Below are 25,911 nucleotides of genomic sequence, written 5' to 3' on the forward strand. Positions count from 1 at the left end.
GGAGTTGCGTAAAAATGGAAAGTATTTCACTGAGTGAACATTGTAAATTTATGGCAGCAAGGCATCTAGAACTACTGAATATGAAAATTACATACAAATCTGTTTTGTCATCCACAGTATTATACAAACACATCAACCAATAAGGCTTCCAGATCTACAAGAGAATCTGGCTTCGAGACAGTAGAAGTTCAAGCAACGGATTTAAGGAGATCCTCAAGCAATGAGATGAGTATTTTTTTTCTTTAAAACTACCACTAGACCCAGCCAACAATATTTTTAAGTCCATGAACATTTATTAAAATTAACAGTCATCCATTGTGTATAACAAAGAAGGTCATTAAACAATGGTGCACAATTTTGATGGGAGGTGGGGGGTGGGTGGGTGGGTGGGAGGTTGGAGGGGGGGGGGATGTGGTATCAGTGGTGTCTTTGCCAACTGCACATGACATGTCACATGCTCCTCACATCCCTGCAGAAGTAGATACATTTAAACCATGAGCCTCACTCTCTCCAGGGCTTACCCTCTTCCTATGTTCATACTATAGATGCCAGCAGAGGGTGCTATCTTTGCTTCAACTCACTGCATGCAAATGTAACAGTCTGCAACAACTACAAACTATGATGACACCATTTTTATTTGGTGACAGAAACTGTTAGCCATTGATCCAAATTATTGTACAGGCAATTCAGAGATTGATTGTATGAAAGACAATGTGGAACAGAGAAGCAAGAGACATTAAGTTATGTATATTTTCAATTACTTTGTACATAGGATAAATAAATATATTCATTTTCATCCTTTTCATAAATTTTTGGAATGCCATTTCTTACCAGCTTTGGATGCAACAAAAATGGTGATCCTCTCTTATAGTGGTCAGAAATGGTAGAGAGGAACATTTATGACAAGGCTTAACAACTTGCAGATTTTGAGCATGTGGTGCCATCTAATAGCAGCAATGATGAGTCAGTCATGTGTAACACTGACATTGTCTTTGCAGCTCAATCCCCTGTGTGAGGAATATTACCATTTTACACAAAATGACAGGTGTAAAATGACAGCTGGAAGAAGAAAATCAAGCTCATTTTCCTAAATTATCATCCATGCAAAGTGCTGTTGGTAACAACAACTTTTTACATTGTTCACATATTTCAGTGTCCCTGAAGGAAGAGTCTGAGTAACATTTTCAAGATATGACAGCATAAGAAAGTGTTTTTGATCTGTTTTCCTCTCTATATTCAGCAAATATTGAAGAGATTCATTCTGAACTACAACTAGAAGTTATTGACCTGCTCTGTGACAGAGAATACAAAGACAAATGTCAATACAAGAACAATGTCTTGCAATTCTATAGACACAACACTCAGAACAGATTTCATCGATCCTGCAAACAGGCAACTAAAATACTGTCAATGTTTGTTCCATGTATGTTAGCGAACGACTGTTCTCTGCAATGAAAAGTAATAAAACATGCCTCAGAAACTCGATTTTTGTTTGTAATCAAAACTGCACACTGCATCTACAATGAACAAGAACAGTTACTCTGAACATAGAAGCAATTGTTAATGGGAAAAAGTGTAAGAGAATAGAGAATCCCACACTTTAATGACTTCATTTTTGTGCAACAGCTCACAAAGTCATTGAGAAAAATGTAGACATACACTAGTACAGTCATAAAATTATGTGACACATGTACATTTTTCTTTATTTGTTTCATCTGTAGCAATAATATTTCATATAAAAAAACTCCATCCAAACAGGCCTTAGAAGGCCCAACGATACTGATGGTACTGACTGGCTGCCGTATCATCCTCAGCCCACAGGTGTCACTGGATGCGGATATGGAGGGGCATGTGGTCAGCACACTGCTCTCCCAGCTGTATGTCAGTTTCTGAGACCAGAGCCACTCCTTCTCAATCAAGTAGCTCCTCAGTTTTCCTCACAAGGGCTGAGTGCACCCCACTTGCAACAGCGCTCGGCAGACCGGATGGTCACCCATCCAAGTACCAGCCCAGCCTGACAGCGTTAACTTCGGTGATCTGTCAGGAACCGATGTTACCACTGTGGCAAGGCCATTGACAATATTTCATATACTGCAGTGATTACCATGCAACTTGAAGATGAACATGCAATGGAAACTGTTCCACCCCTTCTCAACTGTCCAATCAGGTGTCCCTACTCTACCCTGTGCTGACAGTAGGGGTACTGTGCTCACCATGCTCCGGGCTCACACCTTGATGCTCACAGCCTGCTCTGTGAATGTGTTTGTTGTGAAGCCCTGGTTTATGACATGTATGCCTGCCCTCACGTTGGCATGCTTTCCAGCATTGGACCACTGTCACCTCTGAATGTCCCACAAATCTGAATATCAGGACAAATGGAGACCCACAATGATACCCTTTCAAACTCTTGTCAGGTGGTGATAATTCTATCTCATACAAATATGCACCATCCTCATGCCCTTTACAGTGATCATTCAACATTCAACGCTGTTCATGCCCTTTACATAACCTACCAGACCTGATAACAACACTAAACATGAACAATACTAATGCACTCTGAGGGTCATTCTATCTGCCAAAGTAAATTGCAACAATAACCATTTACATATCTGCTGATGGTGTACATGTGTGAAGTTATATTGAAATCATGCCATGTCTTCTGGGTCCTTCACCTTTTTGTCAGGCAGTGTATATCTGAATGTCTTAAGTTTGAAAGATATTCATTATAGCTGATTTTTATACCCTGTGGGGCAGTAAGCAAGATTTATGTGCTCTCATGCAGAGGAGGGAAGACAGTATGTTAGTACTAGTAGATAGTGCTCTTGTCCTGGTATAAAAAATTGCCTATGTTCTTTGTGTGTGCTCTGGTTATAGAGCAAACAAGGGAAAGTGCAATAAAAAAGGCAACCCTCCACTCACAGGTGGACGAAATGAGGTGTCACAGTGGTTAGCATACTTAACTGAATTAGAGAAGAGCAGTGTTCAGACCTTCATCTGGCCATCCAAATTTAGGGTTTTTGTGGTTTTTAGTAAATCATTTTAGGCAAATGTGCTCCCTGAACAATGGTTTCATTTGCAACAGAATGTAAAACCAAATTTAGGGTTTTTGTGGTTTTTAGTAAATCATTTTAGGCAAATGTGCTCCCTGAATAATAGTCTTATTTGCAACAGAATATAAAACCCTATTTTTTTCCTTTCTTCTGTTCATAGCTGCTACAGTTCATATTTATAACAAATGTTATCTACAAAAAATGAAACAAATCCTTTTTGAACATGTGGTTCCTTCATCTGCCACTTGTGATGAAAGGGTCAGAAGAAGTGAGATGTTCAGGGATTTAAGTTGGACTGTCACCCAGGATCCTTGGTCATGGGAAGCATACCACAGTTATCAGGAAATCAACAATTATAGGCTAGCAGCTGGCAACATTTGGAATACTAAGAAACTGGAAGTGCAGAGAGCTGAAGTGTCATGATGTTTGTGTAAAGACTCCAGGTGAAGAAAATAACCAGAAAAACACACACTGTGATACAAATGAACATAATTGCAAAACCAAGTGAAGTGCTGAAATCCAGATTTCTTCAAATGCATCTGTAGCAGTTGTTGAAGGGGAACTAACTGAGGATTGTACATCATGGAATAAATAGGTTGGACTCCAAGACATTTAGGAAAATTTATACTTGTTGAAGCATAAAACATACAGGAAGGTAACAAGAAGTAATGGAGATGAAGAACTATGCAAGGTTTCAAAATTATAACACCAAGGTTCCTGTCAAGTAAAACTGAGCTTACAAACATAAATAAAAGTGAAGCTACATATAGTTTGCACTACAATGTAAATGGTTTAAAAATTCTTTCACTCAAATAAGAGTCATTCTAAAATTAATGAACTGCAAGTTTTTTCTGTCTGTATGGAAAAATGCCAAAGTTATTAGTTTTGATGGAGACTGGTTAACAGAAAAAATTTTTAGAAATTCTAATTAAAACTGAAAATTTCAAGGTAACTATTGGCTATTGTAGAAAAATATAACATATGGTGCAGAGTGCTTCTGTTGCATATGCAGTAAAGACTCCAAGCCCACTAATAAGGTAGCCCATTAATTAATGGATAAAGATGCCTGCTCCACAGCCTGAACAGCACACAGCACTCTAACAGTTCAGGGGCAAATCAACAACAGAAAAATCTGTGGCAGCTAAGAATGAAGTGGTTAAAAAAAAGAAGATTTGCTAGTATAAATAGGGATCACAGAGTCCTGGAATTTGTGAATTATTCTCCAAAATTGGTAATGAAATGAGACTGTATAAGATAATCTAATGAAGATGTGTTGTATATCAAATGAATGTCTTACTGCTCCATATACAGTGGAATATTTGGTCCATATTAGCATCACTGACAGATGATGGAATCTCTACTGTTGCTGAGCAAAAGGGAGACACATTCCTGGGGCTTAATGTCTTCCAGTGATGTGGTGCCCAACTGTACAGATATGTAAATTTGTGTTGTCATTTTATGAAGGTTATGGCACAGTATCATATCACAAACAGAAGGTTACTGCCATTACCCTGCAAGTTAGGTGGCACAGTGTTGAAGGCACTGGTCTTACATTAAAGATGAACAGAGTTTAAATTCAAATCCAGCCAGCCATATTTAGGTTTTCCATGGTTTATCTAAATCAGTTAAAATGGGACTGATACTGATTCTTGGCAGAGGGTGAGGCCAAATCGGCTGATTTCCATCCTCATCCTGGTCCTAGCCAAGCTTATTCTCTGCCTGCAATTATCTTGTTATCAGTGGAGACTAAAATAATACTCTTCCTCTCTTTACCTGCATAAGGAATTCTGTGTAGTGGCTTGGAAACTCAGGATCAGTTGTCTCTTGAAACACAAGAAGCTGCATGATGGATTTTGTTGTGGTTTCTAGAGATATGATTTACGACAGGCTGCAATCACATGATCTCAAAGCACTTCTGTTCTCTGATTTTAAGAAGGTTCTCATAGTGTTTGGAAAAGTAATACCTATATATACTGAATGGAATAGCACTGTGGTTAGCACACTAGCATCACATTCAGGAGGATTACAGTTCAAACCCACATCCAGTCATCATGACTTAGGTTTTCTGTGACTTCCTTAAACTGCTCAAGTCAAATGCCAGGATGATTCCTTCAAAAAGGCACAGCCACTTTTCCTCTCCATGCTTCCCTAATCCAAGCTTGTGTTCCATCTCTAATCACATTGTTATTGAAAGGACATCAAACACTAATCTCCTCCTTCTCCTCCATTACTCACATACAGCTCCAAAATTAGTGTTGCAGAAAATCTCATTCACTCCACATTCCTTCCCATCTTTTCTTAAAATCATACCACTGATTTGAGTGGTGGCACAGTTTGTGTGGTCACAGCATAGATGTAACAAATGACATAGTGAAAAGTTACCAGAGGCTAGTCAAAGACAGCTTATAAGTGTGATAAAGGCTGACCATTACTGATGCAGCAACAATACTGTTATGCGGAAGCTTCTTTGAAAAGTGCTGGAAGCTCTGAGATTTTGTGCAGAAGTAAATATGAACAGCACAGGTGTTGAACTAACACTACAGTAGGGAATGATACATTTCTATTTTGCTTTTACAGTGTGTACTTTGAAGTTTTGTATGGTAAATTTCTATTCTGTTTTGTGATTGTTTGTTTTGACAGTTTTGAGTGTATGGTAGTTGACTGTACTAACAACTACATGTTTTGTTAATAATGTTTCATTAACTGAGACATAATGTAAAACCTATGTAAAGGACTTCTATTAATGAAGAGACCTCATAAGTTTCATTAGACACCTTTCCATCCTAAGGGAAAAAAAAGAAAAGAAAATGTGTTATTGTAAATATGCAGCAAAGGACATCACAGACTCAATACAGCTCCAGGAAGATCTTCATTGTTTTTGGATCGTGTTTAAAATAAAGCAACATGATATTGTATTATTAATCTTGCAATTTCAGTGCTATAAAAATGTTATAGTGTCTCAAAACAATGAAAGTATTCAGCTTGGTATTGAAATTTGATATTTTTAGTCTAGAAAAAAAAAAAAAATTATCGGTTGGCAAGGCAACATAATAATGACATTGTTGATAGATCATAGACTGAATGAGTTTGTGATGCTGTTAGACAGCCTTCCTTCACTAAAAAAATTGTGTCATCATGAATTTAAGATTACTGGAAAGTGAAATTGTCATAAACGATTTAAACAAAGTATAATAAAATACTAAGATCATGTTTTCCTGATGAGTATGTTGCAAATGTGAACTTAATGTATCCCATTTTAATTGGTCTTCATAACTGATCACATTATGAGCTTATGAAAGTGTGTGTGTGTGTGTGTGTGTGTGTGTGTATGTGTGTGTGTGTGTGTGTGTGTGTGTGTGAGGTTTTAAGGAGTAAAGAGAAAAATATGAGTTGTACCAACAACAGATGTCAACATGAACTGAGGAAACTGGTTGTCATATGTTTACTTTATTACTATATACGTGTTCTTAGTTCATCATGGATGGATAGACTGCATCAAAATCACATACCCAGTTGTTTACAATTCTCATATAACATATGAAGGAAATTCTTTACAATAAGGACATGTATACCATATATCTTATAAGATGCACTAGCATAAAAGATGCACCCCACTTTTTAAGACATTTTTAATGAACAATTTTCTCACTTAATACATCTATTGCAAAACAATTATAATGCGCAAGTGCATTTACATCAAATACCTAGGTAATTTGAGTGGGAAAAAGTGCTCACCTCTTAATTTCCATCCTCAAATCTGCAAAATTCATTCTCAGATATCAAGGGACAAATACTTGAAGTCATCATGTCAGAATCTGAATCCCCATACAATAAATTATCCTCTGTAACATCTGGCGCATTACTGAGTACCCACTTCTTAAGTGATTTAAACACTGTTAAAGTTTTTATAGAGTCCCATGAGGCTTTGACTGACTCACAAACTTGAGAAATTCTAGGTATCTTCCTCCTTCCTGATGATGTTGTTTCAAAATCTGTAGCTTGCATCCATTTGTCCCACTCTCCTTCATAAGTTGCTTAAATGATCTGTTGATATATACATCCAATGGGAGTAAACTAGTTAGCCCTCCTGGAATTACAGCTAACTAAGTCTTAAATTCATTCAGTCTATTTTTAATATCTCATGTTCTTGAGAACAAAAGTGATCCCTTACTAACAGGACAGGCTTCTTCAGTAGGCATCCAGATCACCTAGAGCAAATTTTATCTATCCACCTCCTCATTCCTCCTCCAAGCATCCAGCCTTTATTGTGCACATGGACATAAACTACTTTCAGTAGTTGTTATTTAGGAAGCATCTTTCTTTTAAAAATGAAAAGTGGTGGAAATTTTGTCCCATCAGTGCAACAGGATAAAATGACACTGTAATGAATAGTTTGTGCCCTGAAGTTTAATCAGTAAGCTTTTGTGCCCTTAAACTCCACAGTTCTGTTAGAAGACACATCAAAAATTAGCAGAGTCTCATCCATGTATCAAATTTGCAAAAGTTTAAATTTTTCTCTTTTCCCTGCATTAATGAGAAATTGATGAAATTCAACAATTTGTTCTTTGTACTTGGCTGGCATCTTATGTGACATTTTTTCTTGGTATGCATACAAAGCTGATACATCTTCATAAGTCTTGAACACCATGATAGTGATCCTTTTGTCAGTGAATACTTATTTCACTGGATGAGTAATCATTTTCGTAGAAACTAAAATTCCCACTTGTCTGTTCTCTAAACAATCCATGTATTGAGTTCTGCTTCAAGTTTTGTCCACTTAATCATTCTACTTCTCAGATTATGTTTACTGTGAGGTGCTTACTTTAAAACATCTTCCTGATTCCACCAAGTTCTTAATATTTGTTCAGTTGGTGGTGGTGCAGAATGACTTTCTGCAACCCTGCTTTGATGCTCTTTAGCATAAGCAATCACTTGCAGCTTAAATGCAGTAGTATAGCAATGCCATTTTTCAAACATAATTTGTAAATAAAACCACGATATAGGTGTGGCATAAGTTGATCTCCACATTATACACAACATAATTGAAACTTGAACAAACAACATAAAAACTGTTAAAGATGGCACTTGTGCACCCACTGATCTCCATACAACTGGAATGCTCAAAATTTACAAGGAAGCTAACAATGAACTGCTTCAAGTGGATACATAGAAATTTTGAAGAAATGGAGCTTATAGATACCTACCTTAACTGTCGATGTATAAGACACATCCAGTTTTTGGGCCTATTCTTAAAGGAAAAATAATGTGTCTTATATGGTGGCTAATATAGTAACAGATGAAAACATATTATTTTGTGCAATAACTATGTCACTCTTGAAGCGTTCTTGGATAGAGTATAAAGAGTGCTGTTTCATGTTATGTGCAATCTTCCTTTTCAATGGCCCTGGTGCTACACATTTCACTTCGTGAGGCAGTATGTTTAATATTTTAGAGCAATCATTGTAAAACTATCTTGTGTTCCAGAAAGATGACAGCTTGATTTTCCAATGTTCCTCTTGTTGAGGGTGTCATCATTATATTTTTCTTGTCTCATGCTGAAAGCCTCTTGGTTTTCTATTACACTGATGAGACATAAAAACACATACTGGTTGAAAATGGTCATTATTCCTAACTGGGCAAATATAGGCTTTCAGTGCTCCAGCCTTTTGCTTGATGTGATGGTCCCAACATATTTTGTTTCAAGCATTACCATGTCCTTGAAATGTGAAGTGTGTCCGCATTACAGTAGACCATAACTTATTAATCAGGCTATGAAATAGTGAATAATACACTGATATACAGTACTGGTCAGTTAATACACCATTTAGTCTCCTCGGGAGGTATATTACATGGGATAACTTGGAGCACACACACAGTGTGCTCATTTATTGATAGTTTGTTGTCAGTTATGAAGCCCGGCAGTTTGACAGCCTCCGTATTATAATAGCATCCAACATTGCTGAGGCTGCATAAAAGGTAATGTGTTTTTGGTTCATTCTTGTTTTATTTTCTATAAGCCACTCTTGAATGTTTTCAGAGAGCACATCTGTTGCTATGAGATCTTGTGCAGAAGTTTTCCCTTGGGCAAAAAGGGTGGTGCCACCAGTAAACTGTAGCATGTGGTTGTTACAACCTGTATCATTGACATAAATAAGGAACAGAAGTCCCATGATGGATCTGTGTAGTACTCCATGCTTCAATTTTTGTTCTTTGGAGATTGCTCCATGGACTGATACTACCCACCTTCCGTTTGAATATAAGACTGTCGAGTTGCCAGAACAATGCCTCCAATGCCATAACAATTTAGCTTATGAAGAGGTATCTTGTGCGAGATGCAGTCAGATGCCTTGATGAGGCCACAGAGTGTCTGTGCCACACTTTCTCTGTCTGAAAACTCCTGCTTTGTATTTTTATTAAGTCCAGTGCTGCTGTTAACATTGACTTTCCTTTATGAAAACCATGCTGTGTGTTCTGGAAGTTTATTGTCATCAAAGAAACTCACGCCCTGGTGTTTAATCATATAGTCCACAAATTTAGCTAAAACTGGAATTATTGAATTTGATCTAAAACTGAACACTCCACATGGGTTACCTTTTTTGAAGACTGATAGTGTACATGACAGTTGCAGGAATTCTGGGAAGACACAGAAAGCTAAACATTTTTTGATTACTGTGTCTAGTGATTGAACAACGTCCAGAATAACTTCCTTCAGGATTGTGCAGAACATGCCACTCTCTGAATGATTACATGAATTTAATATTTTTATAACGTCCTTAAGGTGCCCCTAATTCCAGTTTTTAATTGTGCAGCAGCTTATGTTTTGTATGAGAGCTGTAAGATTTAATAATGAATCTGGAATTTCACTTACAGTATTTTTCACTATCCTCCCAAAGCACTGATTGAAGACAGCAGGACTACAGAAATTTCAGGCAAAGGTAGTATTCTTCCTGTGCTAATTTACCAGATTCCAAGCTGCTTTATGTGAATTATGTGTCTTCTTAAGAGCCTGCAATTGTATTTCTTTTCTGCATCCTCCATTTTATTTCTGTAATTTCTCTTGGCCCACAAGTAGTCACATGGAATTGGGTCTTTAGCTATCTTTGTCCAGTCCCTGAACACTATGACAACAACGCATTTTAATTTAGCTGGCTCAGATGTATACCACATCTTCCCTTTAATAAGTTTTTGACTTCCTTGTGATTTGTCTACAGAATTTTTCTTGGGGATTACTGAGAATATGTCATCAAATTTTGTCCTTAAGATTTGGAACTGACATCCAGAGACAGTGCTGGTTGCAGGTCATTTAGTCAGTCTTCTTTAATAATCCTTCTACTGAATATATAACTCGAATGCCTTGTGCTTGGTTGTAATTTACTCTTACTCTACATACTGAGTACAGTTACTAATGCAGGGTGATCTGCTATCATTGATTCAATTCATTTTAAGATTTAAGACCTAAGTGTCTAGGCAGGCATCACCCCTCATTGTGAGTTGCTTTGCTACAAATGGCCCAAAGTTGTTTATTAAACTCATTAAGACCCTCTCTTTAGTACTACCATCACCTAGTTGTATGGTGAAGTCACCACACAATGCAATTTTACACTTAAGATGTGTAAGGTAAGGTAGACAGTTCTCCATCTGTGCAATAAAGTTTTCAAAGTTATGATCTGGTGAATGGTACATGGAGATAACAATGATCAGTATTTGTTAACTCTATTATTAAATTAGTTCAAAATCAAGGTTTGTACAAATCTTGAAAACTGATTTCCTTTACACTAAAATTGTTGTTTGCATACACTGGCACAACACTATGAGTTGCAGTAGTTCAATACCACACATTTATTCATATCCAAATATTCAACAGATCTGTAATAGTCACCTTCTGCATCACTCAGCCAGTGGTTACAGATACATAAAAAAATCTGGATAAACTTCTTCTACAAAGAATGATAAAATGTTCACTTGGGTTCTTGAACATTGGTATAACTAAAGGTATATTACTGTCATCTCTAATATCCTTTTTGTATGATAACCCATGGTCCTAATTTTTAAATTCAGTCGCTATTTTACTGGGCCAATGGTTCACTTTTGGAATAAAAAACTATCTTATTGCAACATCTGGGCCATATATTAATGTCCATTAGCTTTCCCTTTAGATGGAAGTTGACACCAATCTTGAAACTATTATTTATGCCCATAGTTTCTAGTTTATATACTTGAAAGTTGCAATAACCTAAAAAGATTTTCTTCAGAAATCTATTTACATTTTCAATTGTTGTATTGTTTTTCACTTTTCCTAAATGGAAACATGACCTTTCCTCTCATTGCTTATCACCAGTGCCTATTATCAGATTTTTTTCTGTCTCTGGTACCTTAATTTCTGTCTGATACCATTGTAAATGCTTGGGATATTGATCTCCTTTCTCTACAGTTTTCTGAAGTGGACCCTCATATGGCATTTTTGGTTGTACAGGTATACTCAGAGTCATTTTGTGCATCTTGTTTGTTTGGTGTCCTGCAGTAGTGGATGAGATTTGTTTATCATTACAGCAAGCAGTTCTTTTCTTATAATGTGCCTCATGCCAGTCTGTATTTGTATTGGGTGGAAGTTTCTCTTCTGAAAAACTCATGAAGTTGTAAAGACTATTTTGATCATTACTGGTGTCAGCTTTTGTCTGGTTAAAAGAAATATTATTCACACATAAAATCTATGTTGCTTCTTTGTTTGTAGGCTCAATATTGTTACAAAATTCTTCTGACTTGTCTATCGTAGTGGTAGTGTTGTTTTCTTGTCCACACTCATTATATATAGTCATAACTTTGATTAAAACATTATGTTAGCATTATCCTGGAGTGATTTCAAGGAATTACAGAAAACAAAATGAGTCTAAATGTCTGAGAAACACATTCTGACCATTGCATTACAAGATACACCCAGCATTGATAGAGACTGTTTTAGTTTGCAGTTATCATAATTTTCAGCCACTATGATTAAATACAAGCACAAAATCCTAAAATAATGCTAAGTTTGTCAGAAACAATTATGCTGAACAATATCACACAGTTTTTACAGTCAAATCTGTAATGATTGTAGTTATTGTTTGATATTATTACATATTTATTATTGTAATTGTGGAAATCAGTTTCACTATTTTCTGTCTATGTATTTATTAATTTACTGTAATTGTTGGAAGAAATTGAATTATATGTTACAGTAAATATTAATTAATATAATGCATTTATAACTAGAAGAATCATGGAGTTGTTATTGACTTGTCCTATATCATGATGTGCTTTGCTGTACAAATTGTATGATCTCTAGGACCAATAATAAATCAAATCCAATCAAATCAAATTTATGCAGCTACAGTGTTGGTACTTAAAAGCTATATTTTTTATAAAAGTCAAGAGCTTCATATTACTGATCATGAGAATATCTGAAAGGAGTAGAACAAGCTGTCATGTGTTATCAAAATGTGTACTAGGCTTCAGTGAAAGTTAACAAACAGAATTATGTGGTATTAATATCACAGGCCTTCTAAGTTCTTGCAGGAGATGTACAATGCCCAAAACTTGAAAGGAAACATACATCAATGTTCTGTATCCAACGGCGAACATTTAATAGTGATCTTTCATTTGTAACATCATAAAGTAACAATACTCCATCAGCACGGCGAAAATATGCTTTGGTCATAGCTCTGAAACGTTCTTGTCCTGTAAAAATGAAAATTATATACTCATATAAGAAATATGTTAATGACTCAGGCTTAAATTAATGATGAAATCTATATGAACTCTGAGTAAGCAATCATGTAGAATAATTTTTTCGAGCTATTGTCATACCTGCAGTATCCCATAGCTGCAATGCAACATTCCTGTTGTCTATTTTGATGGTTCTTACTTGGAAGTCAACTCCTGTAGAATGGGCATAGTAAGAATTTCACTAAAATGCTTGCTCTGTAATCCAAGGAATATAACAAACTAATGTCATAAATTACATCTATATTTACATCTACATCCATACACTGCAAACCACTGAGAAGTGTATGGCAGAGGGTACATCCCACTGTACCAGTTATTAGGATTTTTGCCTGTTGCATTCACGTATGGTGTGTGGGAAAAATGATTGTTTAAATGCCTCTGTGCATGCTGTAATTAATCTCATCTTGTCCTCATGATCCCTATGGGAGCAATATGTAGGGGGTTGGGGTATGTTCCTAGCATCATCATTTAAAAATGATTCTTGAAACTTTGTGAGTATGCCTTCTCAGGATAGTTTACATTTATATTCAAGAGTGCCTGTTCAGTTTCTTCAGCATTTTTGTGACACTCTCCCACCAGATCAAACAAACCTGTGACCATTCATGCTACTCCTCTATGTATACTTTCAATATACCCTGTTATTTCTACTTGGAACAGGTCCCAGCAGGGTCATTTCTACCACTAGGCAAGACTAGGTGGCCACCTAAGGCAGGAAAATTTTAGAGGTGGCAAAGAGCAGGAAAAATTAATTTCAAATCTAACAGCAAAAAATTCATTGTAATTTTGTACAAGAAAAAAGAAGTCTGAAGCCAAAAATTTACTGTACAGAAGAATGGGTATTCCAAGTCCAGTAACTTTGCTTGAAGAAACAGTTTAATGAAAAACAAATCCACTTAACAAAAGCTTTTTTTTTTGTTTTGACGTAGGGTTTAACAACTACTGTGAGCAGCTCAGTGGGCTATAAGCAGTCACTCTTCCCTAATTTAGGGCCACTGACTACAAGGAACAGAAAGTACCATTGCAGTTGGACAAGCACAACATCCGTGCTTCACTGGGTTTCGAACTTGGACACATCTTGGGTGAATGATCAGAAGCTAATGGCTTAAACCACTGTGCCACCAGGATGGCTAATAAAAGCTGTAGAATCCTCAATACAAAATGCAAAGAAGGTTTCCTTCATTTGTTTAATTGCAAGACAATGGATGCTGAAAAGGATGAGATTTATTCCTCATTCTAAAAATATCTTAATTACAACAGAAAAGGAAAAAATACCATGATTATCCAGATGACCTGGTTTGATGCTTTGGCATGTCTCCTGTCAGTACAGCATAATTTCTAAATTCAGGGAAAAATTCATTTGCACCAGAAAATAGATTCACAACTTTATTCATCCATTTTTTGCAATTAAATGACATAAGTAACTGTTGGCAAATTTGGTTGCACTGGTATATTCAGTTGACTTTTAGTTTGAAATGTTCAGTACATTCTTCCTATTTCAATTATTTCAGGAAATTTAAAAAATTGAGGGCAAAAAAATAAGACAACTGATATCCTCAGTTGGTTTTAAAGGAATTGAGGACAAAGCATGAAAATTAAGAGCTGTGCATGGAAAATGAGGATATCTAGTCACTTTAGTTTAATGATTAAAAGTGTAATATGAGATTTGCATTGTCTTACTATTGGATATTGGTGGTGGTGGTGGTGGTGGTGTTGGCATCGGGGGGAGGGAGGGGGGATTATTGGGGAGACCAATGGTAGTAGAGGAGGTGTCATTTTTCAGTTCTTGCCTAGGGTGGCAAAACACCTAGCAATGGTCCTGGGTCTGACACACTTGAGCAATATTCTAGGGCGGGTTGCATGAGTGATTTGTAAGCAATTTCCTTTCTAGACTGTTATCCTGTACTGTTCTCATTACTTAATTATCTTCACATGACAAAATGTTTTGCAAGCATGTAAAAGCAAATGAACTTTTTAGAATATACCACAACACAGATATATGAATTTTTGTAATTTAAATAACTTAGTAGTTAATATTATTAAAAGCTCTAAAATATTTTGAATCAAAGAATTAGATGAGAAAGGAGATACTAACCAAGGGTGGATCCCATATTGTTAATGAAAACACCTTTACAAAATCTAAAAATAAAGCTACTCTTTCCAACTGCTGCATCTCCAGCAAATACTATTTTGAAAGTTCTGTCAACTGGACCCTCAGGTTCTAAGGAGGACTGGGTCTTTGTATTTGGTGTTCTTCCATTAACCACAGAAGACAACACTTGTTTGTTGTAAATGGTGTCATGTTCCTGTAACATATTTTAGAAAGAAAGCAGTGTAAAGTATAAATAATACGTGTATATCACAAGGTAATGTGTCGGCTTAACAGTTACTGTACCTTGGAAATGTGAAAATCATTTTTGTCTTCTGACTCATTTCCCTCTTTCCTTACAGCTTCACAAATTTCTTCTTGCAGTGACTTTTTACCAGCCATATCAGTAGTGATTTTTACAGATCTTCCATAAGCTTGAGGAAAATTTTCATGTGCAAAGAAAACTTGTAAGTATTAAAACTGTAGAATTAATATTTTTACAGTATTAAGTTTGTTAAACTAAACATTAGATTCAGATTCTGTATTCAGATTATTTATTTGTGGCTGACTACATTCAGCAGAACTGGCTTTCTTGCTGACAGCAAGTTACAATTGCCAGCAAAGTATTAACATTAATGATCAAATTAAATGTACAAATTAAGTATCTTTCTTACAGCTATAACCCTACACACTAATATCAACATTGTCCATATCACAGAACTCTTTTATATTGTAACATGGATATTTTGTTAGAAAGTCATATAATTTTATTTTGAATTTTTTAAATGGCTGGTATAGAGTAATGAGAGGTAACTTCTTAAAAATTTTTAGGGCATTCACTTTATGGAAATTTCCCACTATTACTAGCCTGTGCAATGGAATGTCAATGCTTACCTTATTTCTAGTGTCATGTTTGTGGATTGTTTCCCTGATAACATGTTGTTTAATGTTGTCTCTGACAAAGAGTGCAGACTCACAGACATATAGATCCACAGCTGTTAGTATCCTAAGCCTGATTAAAAAAAATGGCAACAGTGCTCTATAAGACCAGCATTCCATATTATATGGAAAATTATTTTTGGACTTTAAAATGTTACTATATGAGGAAAATTTCCCTATATGAGTAGGCCATATGAGATATGTGACTGAAAGAGTGTAAAATATGGCATACAGGGATAATTATTACTGACAATCTCTTTCAGTTTCCACACAAGATAGTACACTCATGAGATCTTTTTACAGACTTTGGTGAATCAGGCATCAGTATGTATTCCTAAGAGTTTGAAACATTTATTTTCTATACTTCTGGGTCTTTCCTGGATTAGAAACAATGTAATGCTTAATCTTATCAACAGTTAGAATGCTGTGTCACAAAATAAGTGCAGTTGTATCATCACCATAGCAAACTACAACTGTGATACACAATGAGGCAGGTCACTTATAGCCACAAAGGAAAAGAGGGAGCCAAGGACACATCCCTGTGGAACAACCATACCAATTCCTTCTAAGGGGGATTGCCTATTTCAAATTGAGACTACCTGTGTTGTGTTCTAGTACAAGCAAATTCTGCTAGTGTAGATATGTGTACACCATAATACTCCAATTTTGTTATACATATAATATAACGTATGTTAAAAGGAATGCAGTTGAATGCTTACTAAGATCACATAAGTGATGCCATCTTCTTATTTTTGTAATCTGTTAAAGTCTGATCAAAAATTTCCAGAAAAACTTCAGTGGTATTTTTATCTGGGCAAAATAAAACTTAATGGCTTAGTTATTAAGTGAACTGTTCATTTAATGACATAATCAGACATTCAGTGGAAGCCCATACTTTTGGAGTTAGATAATTCAAAAACGGTTTCACAGACTTCATACAGTATGGTTTTATCCCAATGGAGCATAGGCCCTTCTAACAGCTGGGAACCAAGCAAATCCCTTGCAGATATGTCTGTGGTCTTAATTTTGTCTTTGAGTTCTCTGAGAGATGTGACAAAGCAGTTATTCAATTCTCTTGGATCAAGCAGAGTTTGACATGCCTGGCTGGAAAAATTATCTTGCCTAATAACTTCTCATGCTGCCTTACACTTAATGGAGCATCTTCTATGCACCTTTCACATGCTGCTTATTGGATTTTATGAAGTTAGTTTTGTAATACAATACCTTTATATCTAGAAGTATCATGGAGCCCACCAATTACCCTCAATTATATACAATGAAGAGCCAAAGAAACTGGTTCACCTGTCTAATATCGTGTAGGGCCCCCAAGAGCATACAGAAGTGCTGCAACACAACATGGCATGGACTAGACTAATGTCTGAAGTAGTGCTGCAGGGAATTGACACCACAAATCCTGCATGGCTGTCCATAAATCCATAAGAGTATGAGGGCATGGAGATCTCTTCTGAACAGCATATTGCAAGGTATCCCAGATATGCTCAATAATGTTCATGTCTGGGGAGTTCAGTGGCCAGCGGAAGTGTTTAAACTCAGAAGAGCATTCCTGAAGCCACTCTGTAGCAATTCTGGGTGTATGAAGTGTCACATTGTCCTGCTGGAATCGGCGAAGTCTGCTGGAATGCACAATGGATATGAATGAATGCAGGTGATCAGACAGGATGCATACATACATATCACCAGCCAGAGATGTATCTAGACATATTAGGGGTACCATATCACAACTGCACATGCCCCACACCATTTAAGAGCCTCCACCAGCTTGAACAGTCTCCTGCTGAAATGCAGGGTCCATGAATTCATGAGGTTGTCTCCATCCACGTACACATCCATCTGCTTAATACAATTTGAAATGAGACTCATCTGACCAGGCAACATGTTTCCAGTCATCAACAGTCCAGTGCCAGTATTGAGGGGCCAGGCAAGGTACACATCAAGGGTACACATCAAGGATACACGAGTGAGCGTTCGGCTCCAAAATAATGTATTGATGATGTTTCATTGAATGGTTCCCATGCTGACACTTGTTGAAGGCCCAACATAGAAATCAGCAGCAATTCACAGAGGGGCTGAACTTCTGTCACGTTGAATGGTTTTCTTTGGTCATCATTGATCCCATTCTTTCAGGATCTTTTTCCAGCCACAGCAATGTTGGAGATCTGATGTTTTACCGGATTCCTGATATTCACAGTACACTTATGAAATGGTCCTATGGGAAAATCCCCACATCATCACTACCTCAGAGATGCTGTCTCCCATCACGTGTGCACCAACTGTAACACAATGTTCAAACTCACTTAAACCTTGATAACCTGCCATTGTAGCAGCAGTAACTGATCTAACTGTGCCACATACTTTTTTTCTTATGTAGATGTTGCTGACTACAGTGCTGTATTCTGCCTATTTACATATGTTTGTACTTTAATATGTATGCCTATACCAGTTTCTTTGACACTTCAGTGTATATTCAATTCAGTATGAGTATGTTCTCCCTGATATCTGCCATTTTGTTTGTATAACACTTAATTTTTTTTTTTTTATTTTTACCTGAGGAGCTAACTTTTAGTAATTGGGAACTTGAATACCATAAGACTCTACATTTTTTTTAAGTTATCAAAACCATCTACAACTACATGTTTTCTTTTGTGAAATTACAATACAGAATCCCAATTTGTGTTATTTAATTTGTCAATAAACAACATACTGTTCTCCTCTCTCTGACCTCTTATCTATGCCACACTAAATTAATCAGAATAATTTGGCTGCTTATGATAAAGTATTAAAATCGATGAAACAAAATCTGCAAATACTCCACTGGCCAGACTAGCCACACATTCCTTCCAGTGTAAATTAATGATAATGTTGTCTAGACATGCATCATTATGATAGGACACTTGCTCATGCAAGGTTTTAAAATATGAAAAAAATGTTCTGGAGTCTAGTTGCTTTGAATTTCCCATTTCAATATTAAAATCTCCACAGACAGCAACCTTTGTTTAAACATAAAAATCTCTTAACCACAAATTCAAACTGTTCAAGAAGTACATTTATATTTCCATTTGGAGACCTATGCAGGTTGTCAATTATTATATTTTCTTCAATCAGTCCTATACAACAAGAACCATAAATCTGCAGAAACCTTAAGCTGTTAGAACTTAAGTTTTTTTCTACAAAATGTATGAATAGGGAGGAAGGTAGATGCCAAATGTTGGAAAATAGTAGCATAGGTGAATATAGTTTCCTCTTTCATGGAAGGAAATATGATAGCAAAATATTACAGTATTTTAGATGCTGAGGTGCTATTAACTGGTTAATTTTGGTGAGTTAATGTGATAAATATTGACTTTTTGCAGAGTATATGCTGTGTTGTTGGGGTGTGCTACATTAATTTTGGTCTGTTCCACAGCTATGATTCATTGCAGAATGGATACATGTTGTTTTCAATGCAAATATTGGTTTGTTGCAGCTCTCTATGTTAATCTATCCTGTGTAAGTTTCTTCATCTCTGCAGCACTATTGCAACATACATCCACTTGAAACTGTTTCCTGTATTCAAGTCTAGGTCTCTCAATATCCCCTTATATTTTTAAGCCCCACCCCCCTCCCCCCTCCCCAAACACACACTCTTCCCTCTGAAACCAAACTGACTATTTACTGATGCCTCAGAAATTGTCTTATCAATTGTCTTATCTCTTAGTTAATTTGTGGCACAGATTTATTTCCTGCCCAATTTGATTTAATACCTCCTCATTAGTTATCAATCTGCCCATCTAATGTTCAGTATTCTTCAGTAGCACCACAATTGGAAACATTGTACATTTGCATTATAGATACATACATCTTATAAATTGCTTCCAGAAGAGTTTTGTATTATTTTTCATAAAGTTAAGCACTTACTCCAACAATAATTTAGGGAGAGGAACTGCAAGGGGGAATTTGCATGAGATTCTCTGACCACAGTTATACAGCTGAAGTTCACATTTCGAATGAGGTTAGAGGATGAACCAAGGATATTGTCGATGTCCATTTGCATGTTTATAACAAAACACAGCAGAAAAGAAGCATAAAGTGCTTCCTAAGAGTCAGTATGCCCTTTTGCCAAAGCTCTGCACTTTCTCACAGAGTGTTTGTCATAGAAAGGTTTCACCCATATCATTATACACTCCTGGAAATGGAAAAAAGAACACATTGACACCGGTGTGTCAGACTCACCATACTTGCTCCGGACGCTGCGAGAGGGCTGTACAAGCAATGATCACACGCACGGCACAGCGGACACACTAGGAACTGCGGTGTTGGCCGTCGAATGGCGCTAGCTGCGCAGCATTTGTGCACCGCCGCCGTCAGTGTCAGCCAGTTTGCCGTGGCATACGGAGCTCCATCGCAGTCTTTAACACTGGTAGCATGCCGCGACAGCGTAGACGTGAACCGTATGTGCAGTTGACGGACTTTGAGCGAGGGCATATAGTGGGCATGCGGGAGGCCGGGTGGACGTACCGCCAAATTGCTCAACACGTGGGGCGTGAGGTCTCCACAGTACATCGATGTTGTCGCCAGTGGTCGGCGGAAGGTGCACGTGCCCGTCGACCTGGGACCGGACCGCAGCGACGCACGGATGCACGCCAAGACCGTAGGATCCTACGCAGTGCCGTAGGGGACCGCACCGCCACTTCCCAGCAAATTAGGGACACTGTTGCTCCTGGGGTATCGGCGAGGACCATTCGCAACCGTTTCCATGAAGCTGGGCTACGGTCCCGCACACCGTTAGGCCGTCTTCCGCTCACGCCCCAACATCGTGCAGCCCGCCTCCAGTGGTGTCGCGACAGGCGTGAATGGAGGGACGAATGGAGACGTGTCGTCTTCAGCGATGAGAGTCGCTTCTGCCTAGGTGCCAATGATGGTCGTATGCGTGTTTGGCGCCGTGCAGGTGAGCGCCACAATCAGGACTGCATACGACCGAGGCACACAGGGCCAACACCCGGCATCATGGTGTGGGGAGCGATCTCCTACACTGGCCGTACACCACTGGTGATCATCGAGGGGACACTGAATAGTGCACGGTACATCCAAACCGTCATCAAACCCATCGTTCTACCATTCCTAGACCGGCAAGGGAACTTGCTGTTCCAACAGAACAATGCACGTCCGCATGTATCCCGTGCCACCCAATGTGCTCTAGAAGGTGTAAGTCAACTACCCTGGCCAGCAAGATCTCTGGATCTGTCCCCCATTGAGCATGTTTGGGACTGGATGAAGTGTCGTCTCACGCGGTCTGCACGTCCAGCACGAACGCTGGTCCAACTGAGGCACCAGGTGGAAATGGCATGGCAAGCCGTTCCACAGGACTACATCCAGCATCTCTACGATCGTCTCCATGGGAGAATAGCAGCCTGCATTGCTGCGAAAGGTGGATATACACTGTACTAGTGCCGACATTGTGCATGCTCTGTTGCCTGTGTCTATGTGCCTGTGGTTCTGTCAGTGTGATCATGTGATGTATCTGACCCCAGGAATGTGTCAATAAAGTTTCCCCTTCCTGGGACAATGAATTCACGGTGTTCTTATTTCAATTTCCAGGAGTGTAGTTTTACATTTAATTAGTAAATTATCTCTTTTCAGAACGGGAAACAGGATTTTTAAAGTGCCTAAAACCAATAAGAATTATAATTATGCAAATTCAACTGAGACTCAATGATGGGGGAAACTGCAGCATATTCTTGACCATAGATGCACTCATGTGCTGGCAGGCAGTGTCAACATTGTGGAGAAGAGAGCAGGTAACACTGACACTGAGGCAGAATGATTATGCATCAAGTGCAAGACTATGTATTAAATGAGGGCTCATAAACTTCCTGTTCAATAATATTCAAAGTTCTTCAAGTGAGAGGTCTATATCTAAGAACTGGGTACACAAAATACATAGACTTGTAAATCTCCAGTAGGTTCTTATTGAAGGGAAGTATGTGGGGGCATGAGCAGAGAATAAGAGAACAGGAGAAATAGTAGTAATATTCATGATACAGGGTTAATCAATTTATAACAACAGAATAGTGTGCTGTCAGTCATTCTGCTGCTGTAAATTTGGTAAATATCAGAGCTAGAGTAATCATGCATTACTGTATATCCAATTTTCTATTACTCATTTTTTAATTCTTTTGTAATAGGAACTCTGATCCATGTTTTTATGGTTTTTCGATAGAAATTGCATTTCATCTATCAGAAACAGCAGCTCAACTTCCAAAATAATAATACTTCAAACTACAGTTCAATTGCAGCAAAGGAACAAGAACTGCTTCAAAATATTTTTGCTCTAGTATCATCAGATATAAAAAAAGTCATGATGATTTCAAGGTCTTTGCGGAAAGAGTACTAGGTCAGTTAGAGAGGGATGGTAAAAAAGGCAATTTCACATTGTATTATTAGAGGCATCATTCCAATATTTCTCTGAAGTGATTTAGGGAAATCATAGAATATCTAAATTAGTGTGGGACATAGAAATACATCCCTTCTAAATGTAAATGAAGATAGGATATTAGAGTTTAATGCCCCTGTCATTTTTAGAGAAACCATCCTGACATTTACTTTAAGTAAGCCTGTGCACCATCTCTTGCAACCCCATCTTTGATTGGATCTTAAATCATAATCTTATATCCTTCATGCCACAAGAGATTTAAGGAAACAATGGAAAACGTAACTCTGGATGACAGAATGCGAATTTTGACAGTAAATATTGATCCAGTGCATAACAACTGTGTCACCTTGCTCATTTAATGGTGTGTCGAGATAGAAACAATTTTCATTTGTTTTTGCTTGTAAACATCCTGAATTCCTTGAGCTTTCATGCTATATTTCCATAAATTACAAATTCTTTCTAAAATTAAACAAGTAAAGGAGCCATTGAGTAAAGATGGGTTTGAAAGCTCGTGTGACACATTATCATCGATCATCTGTTTTTTCCTTTTAGTCTTCTTCCTATTTGATGAATCAGATTATCAAGGCTATGATCTGGAGAACCTATAATTTAACAGGCACAAAATTACGGATCATGGATATTTAAATTAGTTGATGTAATAATTTATGTTTTCTGGTGTCAGGCATAGAAGTATATTGCTTTGCTGTCAAAGTTTCAGGTAAAAATGAATTTCCTAGCATTTATGTGACAATACATCGAGTCAACTTAAAACTGTGTAAAGAAATGGAGATAAAATGCATTCTCTAACCTATTTTGATTCTATCAAAGACATTCCAGTTTATAACAATGACTACGTCACTCAAGCATTCTTGTTTTATCAACATAAACATCAGAACTATATCTCACTGAAAAGGTAACTGTGACTGATATAAGAAAGTCAGACTTTGTTAAGCTTTGAAGAATATCTGATGCAAGGATTCACTGAATGCTTATTTTAATTTGATTTTTAATTCATCCAAAAATATTGTGTATGAAGAGTGTGCATATGATACAGGACAAATCAAGAAATGAAAGTCTTCAGAATCACGTAGTTACTCAGAACAACCATTTTGATTAAGCTTGTTGCTATCACTAATAATAACACATTACTTATGGCTTTAATATATTAGGTAGTCCTTAACATTGCAATATTTATTTTTCAGTAGATAGACTGTGAGATTATGGGGAAAGTCCCTGTCATGTGTGATGTTCTGTTGATTTCTGGGCAGTCTTGTTAGCAACTTGGTATCGTGTTACCAAGGTCCTTATTCAAGAATTTTCTGTCATTTAGAAATGTTTCTTGACTGTTTTTTCTTCCCTGTGTTATGACCACAGGTACTTGCATTTCTTTTATGGAGGTGTACAGGTCTCAAAAATTTCTGTTTCCTGTGACCTTTCACAATGTTGTCGACAGAAAAAGTGTCATCTATATGATCACCATAAACATAGAAGCAAAACACACTGATGAACACCACAGAATGCCACTCAGTGTCCCATTTGACTCTAGCTCTTCACCATACAATTCTCCGTAGTCTGTTGTGGAATCTCAGTGGTAACTTCAGCTCATTACAGTTTGCAGTAATCTATTCCCATGGGATCATGGTGACATTCTGCCTGCAACCTCTGCCTATGTTTCAGCAGTTGTGATTTGTCTGTTTGTCAGAACCTGTTGAACAGTTCTATTTTCTATTTGTGATGTAGTCCTTCTGGAAGGACCTGTGCTTGTTTTTTGTCCTCCTGGGAACATCTTGTCACCACTCATTCTGCAGTCATTGCACTATAGATGACTTTATTTGTAATCTGTTAGTATGATGCTTCTATGTTCCTCATGCCAATGCTTTGACCTATCTCAAATTCCAAATAGTGGCAATAAACTCCATCTGCACATAAATGTCATCTTGGCATGCTATGTTGCCATCTCTACCTGATAAATTCCAGTAACCTTTATCACACCCAATAGCCATCATGTACTCACACTATTCTTGATCTGTATGAATGTTGTTTTTTTTTCTTTATTGAAAATAAGATTGCACAAGGACAAAATTTTGATCAATATATTTCATAGGCATGAAAATACTGGAGCATTATAGAATTTGGTCTAGATTTCATGATTTCACACTTCCCAATTCCATCAGCATAAGTATATGAGAACAGAACACTACTAATTCAATAGAAAAACATTGATCAAAATAGGTACATCTAAAATGTGACAATAACTATTTAAGACTGGACAGAGTGTTACTTCAGAGAGCTGACACTTGCACACAAAATGACACACAGAGCTACACTGTGTGTCTTTCTGTGGAAAGTTTTCTATGTAGCTATATGCTCTTCAATTCCTCGACTATTTTGTGAATAGTGATCTGTTACTTCAAACTTAGCTTTAATTGAATGAATTTTACAAAGCCTAAATATTAAATTATATTTACCATATTCATCAAGTCTTCTCACTTTCTGTACAGCCTCATCATCTGAGTCAGACTTCATATTGCTGAGGCTGTGTGGAGCTGAATCTGCATCAGTGCTGACATCAGAAGGGTCAGGACTTCGACTTATTTGTGCTCTATAGATCATACAGATATATAATGAAATGAGCATCTAAGTAAACAAAATCCTACTCTTACAGTTGAACAATATCTCATTCAAAATTACTTTATGATTGTCAGATGAGTAGCATTTGCATGGCGTAAGGTAAAAAAAAAAGCCATAAAGTTGTGGGGAGAAAATAATAAAATGAACTAAGCTGTCTTGGGGGTTACAGCTCCAGAGTAACAGGTGTGTTTCTGGTGGCTACTAAATCCACCTTCAAGATATATGGGTATATATTTTAGACATTAATTGCATTCCAGATTAGAATGTATTGTGTTTGATTTAAATTTGTAAGGAAAGATAGATTGCTACTTACTCTAAAGATGACACATTAATTGTCAGGCAGGAAAAATTAAAAGGCACTAACACATTATCTTTCAGACACAGCCTTTGTCAGAAAAAGAAAGAGAAACACACACCATTCATTCACACAAGTAAGCACACCTCACTCACACATAATCGCCAACTCTGGCAGCTCACACCAGAATGCAAATGTCACATGGAATGGAAGGAGCAATCTGGAAGGTGTGGAAAAGAGGAAGGGATAAAGGGATAGCAGTGTATGATTGGTGGGGCGAGGGGGGGAGGGGAGGAACACTGTCTGATAGAGTGTGCAGGGACTAGACTGCCAACTGGTACAGTGTCAAGAGGTTGTGTGGTAGGGAGGTGGGGGAAATGAAGTGAAAAAGGACAGGAGCAGGGAAAGATGGGTGGGTGTGTTGGCAGAGGGTGGGAGACGAGAAAGGGGAAGAGGGGATAGGACAGAGGGGGTGGAAACTGTTGGGTGGATGGTGTGGGAACAATACGTAACATGCTTGATTTCAGTGGCTGCTTCATTACTCGAGCCATCTGGAGCCTCCCCTCCACCACCAGCTTTTCTGAATTGCACATACATGAGTTATCCTTATAACACATTCTCTGCTCCTGTAATTATCCCAGCCTCGACCTATGGTAACAAACTCCCCCTCCCACCACATCCTTCACCCTGTAGTTTCTACCCTCTCTTTCGTATCATC

The 25,911-nt window shown here is 37.4% G+C and overlaps 1 protein-coding gene across 1 annotated transcript in view; it reads right to left on the reverse strand.

Annotated features, from left to right (window-relative positions):
- The window catches only part of LOC126184412 (ras and EF-hand domain-containing protein-like), a 195,427-nt gene that overhangs the window by 15,570 nt on the left and 153,946 nt on the right, over positions 1-25,911 (reverse strand). Inside the window, exons 7-11 of the mRNA XM_049926796.1 lie at positions 24,736-24,869; positions 15,205-15,332; positions 14,905-15,115; positions 12,894-12,965; positions 12,640-12,764 (exon numbers count right to left, since the gene is read on the reverse strand). Coding sequence (XP_049782753.1) covers positions 12,640-12,764; positions 12,894-12,965; positions 14,905-15,115; positions 15,205-15,332; positions 24,736-24,869 — 670 coding nt within the window. The remainder of the gene's footprint in view (positions 1-12,639; positions 12,765-12,893; positions 12,966-14,904; positions 15,116-15,204; positions 15,333-24,735; positions 24,870-25,911) is intronic.

Source organism: Schistocerca cancellata, chromosome 4, assembly GCF_023864275.1.
Source record: "Schistocerca cancellata isolate TAMUIC-IGC-003103 chromosome 4, iqSchCanc2.1, whole genome shotgun sequence".
Classification (NCBI taxonomy): domain Eukaryota; kingdom Metazoa; phylum Arthropoda; class Insecta; order Orthoptera; family Acrididae; genus Schistocerca; species Schistocerca cancellata.